The sequence below is a fragment of the Chaetodon trifascialis genome, chromosome 1, assembly GCF_039877785.1.
Source record: "Chaetodon trifascialis isolate fChaTrf1 chromosome 1, fChaTrf1.hap1, whole genome shotgun sequence".
Lineage (NCBI taxonomy): Eukaryota > Metazoa > Chordata > Actinopteri > Chaetodontiformes > Chaetodontidae > Chaetodon > Chaetodon trifascialis.
This window is the reverse complement of record NC_092056.1, coordinates 22341552-22354146: the sequence shown is the minus strand read 5'-3', so window position 1 is coordinate 22354146 and position 12595 is coordinate 22341552. Positions and strand designations below refer to the sequence as shown.

General features: G+C 42.9%; 1 protein-coding gene across 5 annotated transcripts in view; it reads left to right on the top strand.

Moving 5' to 3' along the window:
- Positions 1 to 12595, top strand: part of LOC139339888 (SH2 domain-containing adapter protein F) — a 103106-nt gene that overhangs the window by 85234 nt on the left and 5277 nt on the right. For all 5 annotated transcript variants that reach the window (XM_070975441.1, XM_070975702.1, XM_070975532.1 and 2 more), the window contains 2 exons: positions 6065 to 6239; positions 6393 to 6512. In XM_070975441.1, coding sequence (XP_070831542.1) covers positions 6065 to 6239; positions 6393 to 6512 — 295 coding nt within the window. The remainder of the gene's footprint in view (positions 1 to 6064; positions 6240 to 6392; positions 6513 to 12595) is intronic.

Here is a 12595-nt window from a genome sequence, read left to right as displayed (position 1 = left end):
TCTATCTGACTTCGTTAAGGAACAGCATGAGTGAAGAATGTGTATGTGCTCAGTAAATCAGCATTTCCCGTAAGCTTGATGTGTGTGCATACATATCTTTACTTCTACATCCCCATTTTTGTGGCAGTTCAAACTGTATATACATAAATGGCTACAAAATGCATTATATTTGGCTTGCCCCAAATTTAGCCGATAATCTTCCTGATTAAAATGTAAGTTTCTACTTACACTTAACTAGTCAGTGATGACTTTTTTTTTAGAAACACTGTATGAAATGACTTTAGGTATTAGCTCAGTAATGACTGCACTTTTCCATCTGGATTACATGTGGCAGAAAATCACTAATTCATGTGCAGGTTTTAGGGCTGAAGGCTCATTAGTTTTAATTGTGCTGAACTGCCTTCTGCATGCGTAATTGCCATTTGCTGTGACCCCCATTTCCTCTTGTCAACATACTCATAACCATCCCAGATGTCCCTCTTGCCCGCTGTTCTCTACAAGTGGCTTACTCGACTTTCAAAAATCAAACTAATTTGAGGCGATTTCAGTTCTTGACTTGAGTTCCTGACTCTTCACCTCAAGTTTAGCCATATTTTAATTTGTCTGTTTTCAACCAATAGAGTCATTAGTTGATTTTTGAAGCCCTTCCACAGACTTGCACTCTGACTGCTGTAATTACCCAGGGAAAAGAGGGATGTGTAGCAGAACTAATGCCAGGAATGGGATTTCCCCTGGCAGAGTGGGAAGACTTAAAGTGAGACCATGTAAGAGGACACCGCTGCGTGCTGTTGGCGAGGACAGGGCAAGGAGTTGATTTATGTCCATAAATCCATGGGAAAGGTTCTGGTTCCCTCTGTGCTGTGAATGGGTTTAAGATTGGCGTCCAGCTGTAAAATGATCCTCTCCCTGTCTGAGCCAGTATGGTCCCACTCTACATCTTCAGGGTCAAAGGTCACTATGGCAGACATGGGGGATGATGGCCTCCATGACCCCTGTGAATACAGTTACAATGCACTCTCTTGACCTCAGCGTACAGGCAGACCCTCAGCTGCACACCAAGACATTAGTCATCCGTCCATGCACAGGATTGCTTACATACTCCAGATTGGCTCAGCCAGGGCAAAGAGCTCAGTCTCTGCTGTGCATGTTTGTAAAGGCTTACGTGGTTATCTGTGGTATAGAGCAAGAAAAAAAAACAATATCCATTATAATTCAGGGAAATCTGCCCTATTTGTCAAACCTCATTATCAAAATTTAAATGCAGCTTGACAGGGTGGATATTACATCTACATATAAATGGAGAGCACTTTTGTCTGAGTATAATGAAGAGCTTTCTATCTTTGTTTTTTGACATGAATTAATTATCCACACTGTGAAGTATTGCTCTTACCTTCTCCTTCCTCTAAGTATACCTAAAATAAAAACTAATTAAAAATTAGCCAGATTTAATTTTAAAAAGATTCAGTAGCTGGCACACAGAGGGTCATTCCTTTGTCTGGAAAACCTAATTAGAGTTTCATTTTGGGATTTATTTAAAGGAAGAAAGCATATTCCTAGAAGGTGAAATCTCTAAAAGCGTATTATTAAAAGCCGTCTAACAAATCATTATTTGAATTCTCGATGCACATAATTAATATCAACATAAAAGTGAGTGATTTTTAAAGCAGCCAGTTCCCAGGGTATCATAACATGCTGAGCACCATTTTCAGTGTGCAGTGCATTCTAATGAGATGCAGACCTGTTAATCATTTCACACGTCTTAGCTGGAAAACTTAATTTTCACCTCACAGCACGGCGGTCGATGGCACACTTCGCCCCTCAGAGTAGTCATCCTTTTTGATAGGAGTCGCATTAGTAAATGAGAATTAATTAGCCAGCTTAATTAGAGAAATTTGCTCACGAGTGTGTGCAGTGCGGGAAGAGGAGAAGTCAGGTTGTTCAGAAGCCTCAATGATGCACTTTATTGTAATTATAGTTTTCATGTTTCTCTTACTGTATGGTTTTAATATTGTGGCCCTGACACTCTGGAAAAATGAACCATCTGATTTTCTTTATTTAGGATGCTTCTTTGTGGCCACTTCAAGTCTCTCCCCCCTGTTCTGATGTCGTCATTTAGCCTTGCGTAGCTCATCACTTGAGGTTGTGGATTGGTCGCAGTATAATCATGAAAATGCCATCTTAACCTCTGTGTTTATGTGTCCTAGCCAATCAGCTCCGTCTCTCGCACACTCTCCTTCTTCATCCTCCTCTGTGCTCTCTAAAGGGAGCTATATGTGTGTCTGAAGGGGGCAGGCCTTTCAGCCATCAGTCACCATCTGACTGACAGTTCAATCTGATACACAGATTCCATTTGCTGTGCCTTACAAGCAACAATACTGATAACGCACTCAGATGCCCATGCACATTTAGGTGTGTGCCCTTGTGTGTATGTGTTGACGTGCGTGTGTGCGTGTGTGTGTTCACCGTCTCGTCTCTCTTGAGCTGCCTCTCAGAGCTTTTGTTCTCCACCGGGCCAATCCTCTCGTCAATCTCCTGTCGGCCATGCCTCAGACTGCGTGCTCCAGAGAATTAAAGGGGAATGAGCTTGGCTCACTCCCATTGATATTCAGCCTTAAAACATAATTCTGCAACAGTTTGAAGCTAGTGTTGTGCGAGATGGCAGGCAATCAAAGCAGACATGGGTCCATTCACTCTTGAGCAAATAAAATGATAGCTTTTGTTTAGTTTAGAGGCTCTCTCTTCGGGGCAATACTCTTCTTGTAGAACTGTGCACTCTGCCTGCAGAAAAGTCACAGTGCTGACAGGAAGGTTGATGGGGTGAGCTCCACTGAGAATAGCCGCTCAACCATTTCTATGAGGTGGAGAAATAAAAAGTTTAATCAAGGTCAAATAAAGCACTGATTGTGTTGAATCTGAGGAAGAGCAGGAATTAGTGTGGGCGCTGAGAGAATGGAGAAAATGTTAAGAGCTGAGGTCAGGCGGATGGCTGAGTGGGCTGCAGATACACTGAAAGATGGACTGTGTGGAAAAACCAAGATAGCAGCATTCATCCTTGTGGCACTCGTGCAGATACCTTTATCTGCCTCATGTGTTTAGATCAGAATCAGAATCACTGGTAAAGTGAAAAGTCATAGAATGTTCCAAGTGCATTTTTTAACCCATCTTGTACATGGGCATATAATATGTATGGGTAAAGCTTTTTGTTGTAATAACAATCAGTGACTGATAGAGCTGCATTAGGACCAGCCGAAACAGTGGAGATAACAGATCAAAGCTGCTGCTGCTGCTGCTGTGTCTCTCCTTTTGATTTCTTACCACTGGATGAGCAGACATTCCTCCACAGTCCATTTTCCACTATCTTTTTCTGTCCTTGACGAACAGATGCGCAGAAAGAAAGACATGGAGACTTAGAGGAGCAGGACTGGAGTGTGCAAGATGGAAAGATGAAAAGAAAAGGTCGGGGGAGAGAAAAGGAGGAAGGTCCAGACGTATGCAAAGAGGAAGAGAGAAATTGAGAGGGAAGGCGGGAGGGAGAGCAATTGGCTGCGTCTTCATGTTGTGATCTGTCAGCGTTGACAGGGATGAGCGGAGCAAACATGCATCTCCCTTGTCCCCTTGGTCAGTTTCCATGGAAACGCTATTTCTCACCCTTACACATATACTGTATGTTCATTCAACTTGCACTGTATTCCCAGCAGCCGGCATGTGGTTCAAATGGACTGTATGAAAAAGTAGTGTTCTAATAATGTCTTTCATGTGGACTTGCAACACAGGGGCATCATTTTACTGCCTTTAGTTGAGCATAAGCATCAGACCCTGAAGAAGTGAAGCCACAGCTCGTAGTCTTCCATGGGTCTGAGGCTTGAGCCACAATTTACCCAGCTGTCATGCAACAGTGCAATTTGTCTGTCATTTTAAGACTCAGCCCCATAACGAACAAAAGTGCAGAGGCCAAGATAACAACGGTAGCTGTCATTGGGAATAATCATTTCCATGAGTTTATGTTTAGGGAAATGCATCACTAAGCTCAAGGCCAGCGAGTTCAACCTGGATTTGAGTGGAGGTGAAGGGGAGCCCCTGGTGGTCAGACCTGAAATAGCATCAGTGTCTCAATGTCCTCATCCGCCGTCGGATCATGCTTTGTGTCAGGCAGAGGTGGAAGAGGTGCTCAGATCCTTTAGTTTTGTCAAAAATACTACTGCAACAGTTTAAGAATACTCCATTGCAAGCATCTCTTCTTGCATCCAAAATGTACTTACAGGTGTATTATCAGCACACTGTTCTTGAAATATCAAAAGTACTCGATCTGCAAAAAAACGTGGCCCCTTTGGCTTATGTATTGACATATATGACATCATAAATGCTCTTCCACCAATGTGCAGGCAGCATATTACTGTTGTAGCTGATTGACATGGACATAGTTTTAACAGCTTCATGTACAGTTTGGTAGTTTAAGCCTGAGGGTTTCCAGCATAGCTCCTGTCACAAGATAAATCTGAGAGGCCCTGAGATGATTAATGGGGCGGAAAAGAAGAAAAAACATTTATATGACACAAACTGATATTAATGTCTTACATTTTTTATGTGCTTACTTCCAATTTTTACTGAGTAGAATGTTTGTGAGAAGTAATGTCGACAATTCTGTTAAAAAAAATCCATGTATTGCCACATCTGCAGTATCTACAGAAGATCCTCTGATTTCCCACTTAGCCCCACTTAGGGGTGTCCACGAGCTCAGTGAAATCTGTTGACATGGTGTTGTCTCATATTGCCTAAATTGATTGATTGATACTGTCAGCCCATCCACTCAGTCTGGTGTAGAACACTTTGTGAGTTCACAAACTGTAAAGTGTAATGCAACCCTCTGACGGAAATGCAGAGTCTAGACAGATGTAGACCCATCTCCACTGACATGTTGTGAAGATCACAGTGCCTGTCTGTCTGTACAGAGCCTGTCATGTTCAGCCCGGGTAATTAAACACTAGACATGAGGACTGGCCATTAGTTAATCCAGAGGCTGTGAGCGTCATACTACATTAACTCCTTCCATCAAAGGCTTAGCTTTGATGTGTTGATCTTAAACCTTTAAGCAGTCAACAATCTTTAGCTAAAGCTTGTCATATAGACGTTGCTGTTATTGTTTGAGAAGCATGTCAGTGGCTCTGTTTTGGTGTGCTTTGACATCAATTATAGAGGATGACAGAAGAGAAATGGCTAAAACACACATGTACACACACAGATGACCTCACTGCTGCTCCAGTGTCCAGTGTTTCATTCACCCTCTGACAGAAGTGAGAATTCACTTTTATCTGTCCTTGCAGACATTATCTGATCTTCTCATGTTAGCTTTTGTAAACAATGGTAAATGTTTTTCTGTGTGCTGATTGGCTGTGAATTCACCCAGTGACCTCCGCCAGACATGTCGTGAGCAGAGGTCACCTATGGCCCCCCTCCCCCGACACACACACTATCAAACATTTCCCTGTGAGGCTGCCAAGACAGCTTACCATGTCCACAGCTGACCGTGAGAGTTTTGGAGAGCCTGTTTAATGTTTAACTGTTTAACATGGCGTGTGTGTGTGTGCGTGCACGCATATTTTCATGCTGTGACTTTTACTCGTGTAAAAGTTTGTGTGTGTATTTTGTCACTGTAGTGTGTACACAGTGTGAATGGACTGATTTATGCCTCCTTCACTGTGTGTACATGTCCTTCAGTTGGACGAGTTACACAAAGTGACGCTGTGTGTGTGTGTGTGTGTGTGTGTGTGTGTGTGTGTGTGTGTGTGTGTGTGTGTGTGTGTGTGTGTGTGTATACAAGCACAACCTGTATTTCTGTTCTCACACTCACCTCATTGCTCCGTTCTAGTTTAGTAGATACATTTAGCCGCAATTTACGCCATGACTTTCTCAAATGCCTGCCCTTCGTAAAGCACGCTAGCTTTACTAGCTGAAGTATGCACACCATATAGGCCATCACAGATGTGACTGGCCTCACACTGTTTTTAAAATATCCGTCACAGTGTAGAAAAAAATATTTCAGCTCTTGCATTTTCCTTTATTACAGTCCAGTTTGATGGTGTGGAGAAGTCTCGAATGTCACCTACTAAGGAGGGGAAAACCCGCCCACTGCAGCGACACTCCAGTGGCTGTCTGGTCAACACCAAAATGACATCACTGGACCACTGCAGCTCCTCTCTCGGGGAGCGCATTGACCCCACCATGCCCCTGGAAAGCCAGTTGTGAGTTGGATTTTAGTTTTACTTTAAAATGACAGCATTATGTTTAACTGCACCACTTTGGCCCTTTTGTTCGTTTTGTGTTCACAAGCAGGTTTGACCCTTGTTTCATTTCCTCTGTTCTCTTTTCTTTTCTTCCTTGTCTGTTTGCTGCAGCTGGTACCATGGTGCGATCAGCCGGACAGATGCAGAGTCTCTGCTCAGGCTGTGCAAGGAGGCCAGCTATCTGGTGAGAAACAGCGAGACCAGCAAGAACGACTACTCCCTCTCCCTTAAGTAAGGACAACACTCTCTCTTCCTAAATCACACAAACAGGATTTTCAGATACTGCACACGAATGTTGGGAGAGCTGAGTGAAAGAGCTCCGTCTGATTTAACATGCTAAAGTGTCAGAGACGTAAGAAAAACAAGAGTTGGCAAGTATATTTTTCTATGATTTGTACACAGAGCAAGAGTAGTGGATTGTTTGCGACGGGCATTCCTGCCGTCGGTGCACACAGACATGTCAAGACAAAGTGCAGCAGCTACGTATTCTTGCTGGTGGAGTACACATCATGAATGAATCTAACATATTGCTCATAAAGTTCTTTGTGCACCTGTGCCCCAATAGTCTGCTGATTCTGCCTTTTCAATATGGTAATATTTCTCACCTGTCAGACCTCTATCTCCCACCTACACCCTGCCTATCCTTTGTCCTCCACCCCCCTCTGGTAACCCCTCTGACACTTTTGATTTGCTGATGTGCCCACAACTCAGTTAAGGGTGCCCTTCATCAGTGACCCCGATCCTTGCCGCGTCCTGCAGAGGGTTCAAAGGAGCCACTCTGATTGGTTTAGCCCAGTCTGACATTTTGTGTAGAGGTTTCTTTGGCTTGAGGCCCATAGTGCAATCACACCCCTTTCCTTTGACAGGAACGTGCACCTTTGGTGGTTTTAGTTACATTTCTTTCACGACCAGGTGCCATAGCAACAGTGTCAATCATAACCAGATATGTACAGGCCTCTGACACCTTGCCACAGTCAAATCAGCCTGAGCCGTCAGCTTTAAAATCTTATTATCTTTGCTGGCAAATGGTCTTTTCATATTTCCTGTATATGCAGCCCTTTTTACGTTTCAAGACAGGCTTAACGATATGACATGTAGAAACGATATGACATGTAGAAAACTCCTTCACATGAGATGAAACTCTATTTAAGAGACATTGATTAGCCTCCTGTTATCATGACGGAGCTCACCTTGCTGCAGGCTTATATATCTTGGCAGGGAAACGTAATGCTTTCCATTGCTCCGGTTCTCCTCAGGCTGCTGTAGCTGACTGCCTGTCTAACTTCCCGTCTCAGTGACTGATCATCTGCTTATGCTTCTGTGACTGCCTCTTTTTCTGCCTTCCTGATTGACAGAAGCCTGACTTACTAACTGCTGCGTCGCCGACCTGCTGTGCTGGCATTCTGACCGACTCCAAACCAAAAGAACTAAACGCCTGTATGACTGGTTGAGAACTAAACACTGTAATTTAGAGTTTTTTAATCTAGCCGAAGACATTGTCTTTTAATTATCCGGAATGTAAAGTCGCTGAGAAAGATTTTCGGGCCAAAGGGATTTTCCGGGGGGCTAAAAGGGATGTAAATGTAATAATATGACTTTGAATAGCATTGCGAAGGAAGGAATACATTATTTAGTACTCATAAAAGAGGAATGATGATCAATGGCTGTAAGACCTAGGTGGACGCGACCCATATCTCCAATACAGACACAACAAAAGGTTTTTACTGCAGGGCATGTTGATATATGGAGTGATAATGCAGGGAGGGAATTTGATGAATGCACCTCTAATAAGTACCACTTCAATTTTGGAGCAAGAACCTATAATGATATTTTTTGTGAAGCTAGCGAGAATTAATCCATCCATCTCTCTATTATGGTGAAAAGGAGATTACCTCCCCAAGTGAAAAAAATGATTGCTAGATCAATTGAATGAATAAAGTTTTTGAGGAGAGAGACCAGAAGTCCCTGGAACATGCTAAAACTCAATGATTTCATCTTTTTTTGCTGATTTAACTCAACCAAGCAATAATAGGAGCAACATATTTTATCATCAGTGAAAGTTTGATTTGATTTTTGTGGTGGGAAAATGTTTTAACCTCCTCCTTCAGTAATGGCCTCTGTAACATTCATGTAGTTTCGCCGATTCACATATCACAGCTGTCCAGCTGACCCTCAGTAATGAGCTGCACAAAGAGCTGAGGACAGTGGAGTGCAGATGGTGAAATGTTTTACTAATGGGCAGCTCAGCAGGCAAGGTAGAAGGTAGCTTTACTGATTACAGCTCTGATGTAAAGGCTACTGTTTTCAAAAACCAGAAGCAAGTCATCAGATGGCACCCAGAGAGAAATACTGCTGATAAGATTGTGTTACTATCGGTGTGGCAAGTTGTTTGACCTCTATGAGTGTGGCTTGGACCAGTAGAGGTATTCCTTGCTCCTGGATGACTCCAGGGCCGGCCTCAAGCTTGTTGGGACCCTAAGCAGCACAGGATTCAGAGATGGCCCCGTCGCTCTGGTCAGATGCTTAGTTTGCTTCTGCCTTGGGCGAGCCTCCCAGTTGACAGGGTTGGCATGGATGACGGCGAAAGTAAAGTTAATAGAGAGAGGAGCAACAAAGGCAAGGGTGTTCAAATTTGTCATGGGTACGAGCAGCACAGAGAAAAAACGCATGTAGTGAAAAGAATTTTATCACCTTTAATTTTCATTTTCACACCTGTACTCCTTCCACATCAAGGGTTTGAGATCAGGTTCATGCTCCTCTGCTGTGGTTAAATTGTGTGATCAGCAATATGAGCACAGTCACATATTTCCCCATTTCCATAGAAATATTTGGGAAACTGCGGACGATTTCCAGCAGAGCTGCTATCACTGATTTGCCTCTCCATACGTCTAAGCTTCACAACAAATGATTTCATGTCTACATACATTTGCAATGCAAGCCCGTCTTTTCCTTGCAAGCTTTTCTTTGAATGTGTTCAGATTCCTGGTGATATTAACTAAAAGGAGAGCTCTGCCAGTCACTCAGAGTTGCTCAGTTCAACAAGGCTGTGGCCCTTCTTTCAAAAACATCCCGTTTCAGATCTCAGGGGATGGGAAGGCTTCAGAAGCGTCCCATAACTAAGCGCACATTTGAGTGGGAGATTACTTTCCCATACTGCACGTCCTGGTGGCTCAGCGCTCTTGATCGTATGAGATTATTAGTTGTCACCACGGTACTCATCACATCACTCAACCGGACAGCCCTGGTGCAGAGAATGTCCTGTGACTAATATTCCCATCTGGTGATTGTGACACAGTAGGAACTGCATTTCAATACACTCAGTGGGCCAAATGTAATTTTAATTTCAAAATGACTCACGTGCCATACAAATGAAGGTTTCAGGCCCTGCTTACTTCCTTAAATGTCACCATCAAGGCTAATGGACTTAATTCCTGCACACCAATTTAAGATGGTTCAATTCTTTTCCTGTATTTTTCTTGGAGTGATACACTGTACTTAATCATATTAACAACTGCTAGCAGAATCGCTGCCATCATGTTTCTTGCTTCTGTGTGTGCAGACAGCCGCATGTATACTCATGTGAATCAGCTCAGAGAACTGCCGTCAATCAGATCAAGCCTAAAAAATAGTGAAGTGACGGGTGTCACCACACTGCAGGCAGGGTTAACTCTGAGTTCAGCCAGCTGCCACTGAAAATGAGTGGAAACCCAAGGTGAAGATCCCTCATGTCTGAGGTTGCTGAAAAATGTATAAGGCCATGAGGTGGCACGTATGTGTATTGCATTATTGATAAAGACAGACGTTGCGAGACCTCCAGCCGCAGGAGTCCTCTGGCCTGACAGCAAGTGTTTTCCGCCTGTTTTGCCCTCCTAACCCCTTTTTTCAGTTAACCTGCCCTTCACCCCGTCCGACTCCTTCTCTCTCTTTTTTCCTCTCTGTGGAGCAAAACCCTTCTGGGTGTTTGAAAAATATTAAACCCTTCACAAGTCTCTCAGAGCACGGTGTCATCCTGTTTCTCACCTCACGAGAGAGCCTTGTACAGCACATCTCCTCTGGCTGAGCCAAGAAAGTGTTTATGAAAGAAGAACATCGGTCCAAGCAGAATCGGTTTGATGCCAGAACACAAGTGAGGGGAAACTAAACAGCCAATTGACATAACAATGAAAAAGTCAAAGACTCCAAAGACACATCAGGCTTTTATGGCGTCTTTTTGATTATGTTTAGTAGACAGGAAAGATCAGATTACCTTAAAGTGGCACAGATGGGACAAATGACTGTCTAGAACACAAAAGCAATGTTGAATGAGACTTTTTTTGGTCTTATTTGTCTTTTCAGTGTTCTATGTTCCATCAACCACATTGAATATAGATGAAAGATTTTGTTTCCTAGACTTCTTAGGCTGCTTCACACCACTAACTGCATCCATTTTTCACCAATTGTTCATAACAGAATGATCGGGCTCATCCCAGGTGGACTCATTCAGTTAGTGCTCATATGAAATAATGGGAATGAACGGGATATCTGATGCCCACTAATGCTTAAAAAGGTCATCGTTTCTGCCAGGGATCATTATCTTTTTGGCGGATGACTTTGCCTTTTCTGGTGCCATAGATTCATAACACTGAGAGCATCATTCATGGAGCAATCCAATATGTTGAAGATAGAGATAAGCGGTGCTTGTTGTCAGGCTGTTCCTGCTCTGAGAACAGCGGGGTTCAAAGTCATAAACCTCAGTAAACAGGACAGGAGACCTCTCTAGCGAGATTAATCCCGATTAGACAATAGAAGCCCACTAACACAGTGATAGGATAACACCACAGAGGCCTGTCTTCTCAAAAATATCCCCATATTCATTTATATCAACAGCTCCGCCGTGTTGCTCTGTTGTCCTGGTTTCTGTCTCTGCAGGACTGTAACGTGATGCAGCCCCGAACACTGCCTGGAAAATCAGTTGGGAATCTAAAAATGATGCTATTGATGTGTTTGCCTTTTTAAGTGTAAACGCCTGTCTCCCAGCGCTCTGCATGAAGATTTATCAAATGCACTTTGCAGGGAGGATTTTTTTTCTTAAATGAACTCTCCTGGCACCACTTGCAGAATGGTAGAAATGTAGAGACCTGTGGCGAGGGAGATTTGTCCTAAAATCATGATGAACCTGTTAATGACATGCTGAGATACCAAGGCCAGAGGCGCCGTAATGGGAAAGTCTGATGACTTCAGTGTTATAGCTCAGCAAGCCTGCAGCTTTTTACCTCTTCTCACCTATCAAAATTATTTAAGCATTTTTGTTTGAAATGTCCGCCATCATCTGCCGTATACTCTATGTTTTCCAAAACTAGATTGGTTTATCTGACTTTCATGGCAATAATAAACGCACTAATAAAAAAAGGACTGGTCCAATCTGTTGGCACAATGTCTAATCTCACAGGAGGAAATCACTGTTTATCCATATGAATCTATTCTTATCCCTGATGGATGTCCCTGAATTGAACCCTGTACATTCTTAGCTTTTTTTTCCACTTCAGTGTTATCTTTGTGCCGGGAGAAACTCTGCGCATCAAGGAGAGAACACACCCACAGGCTTTACACATGCAATTACGAGATAAGTAAAGAATGGACTTGCCTTATATTTAAGGTGCCTAAAGCCCGGTTCTTGCTCCTGTTCATCACAGATAATGGCCATATCCGCAAATATGTGCATAAATTTCCAGTGGAAGTACATTCAGTGACCTCTAGAATGTTGATTTTTTTTTTTCCATTTTAGTTGCTTCGTTTGTGTGCCTGAGTATTCATGAATCCATAAAATAATCAGAAACAGAAACAAATATACATGGAGAAGAGGAGTCTGGCATGTGATAAAGGTTGTAAACCTCATCAACACTCTTGTCCAGCCTGTTCTCACTGCATCGTATCCAGACAGAAATGTGTGCTTATATGTCTGTCTGGTTAATTAATAAACAATATTTCTTCTACTTAACACCTCGCAAATCCTTATCCTGCGTGTGCACAGTCCTCTCGAGAATCCTATTCCACGCCATCCTGGACACAAACAGAATGCGTCGTGCAGATAACACTAACCGGCCCCGTGAGTCAGTGGGTCTGCAGCTCTCATACGTACCTGATGTGTTTGGCTGCTTGTCACAGAAAGGGTTTGTGAGAAATGGTAATCCTTGAGGTTTTCTTCTCCTCTCTTTTTTTACCAGTTTAATGGAAAACATATTCTATTATCCTCATTCTTACCTTTTTTTTTTTTTTCATTTCAGCAAGCGTTACATTTTAGCTTATGGAACTGTAATAACATATGATACAGAGTG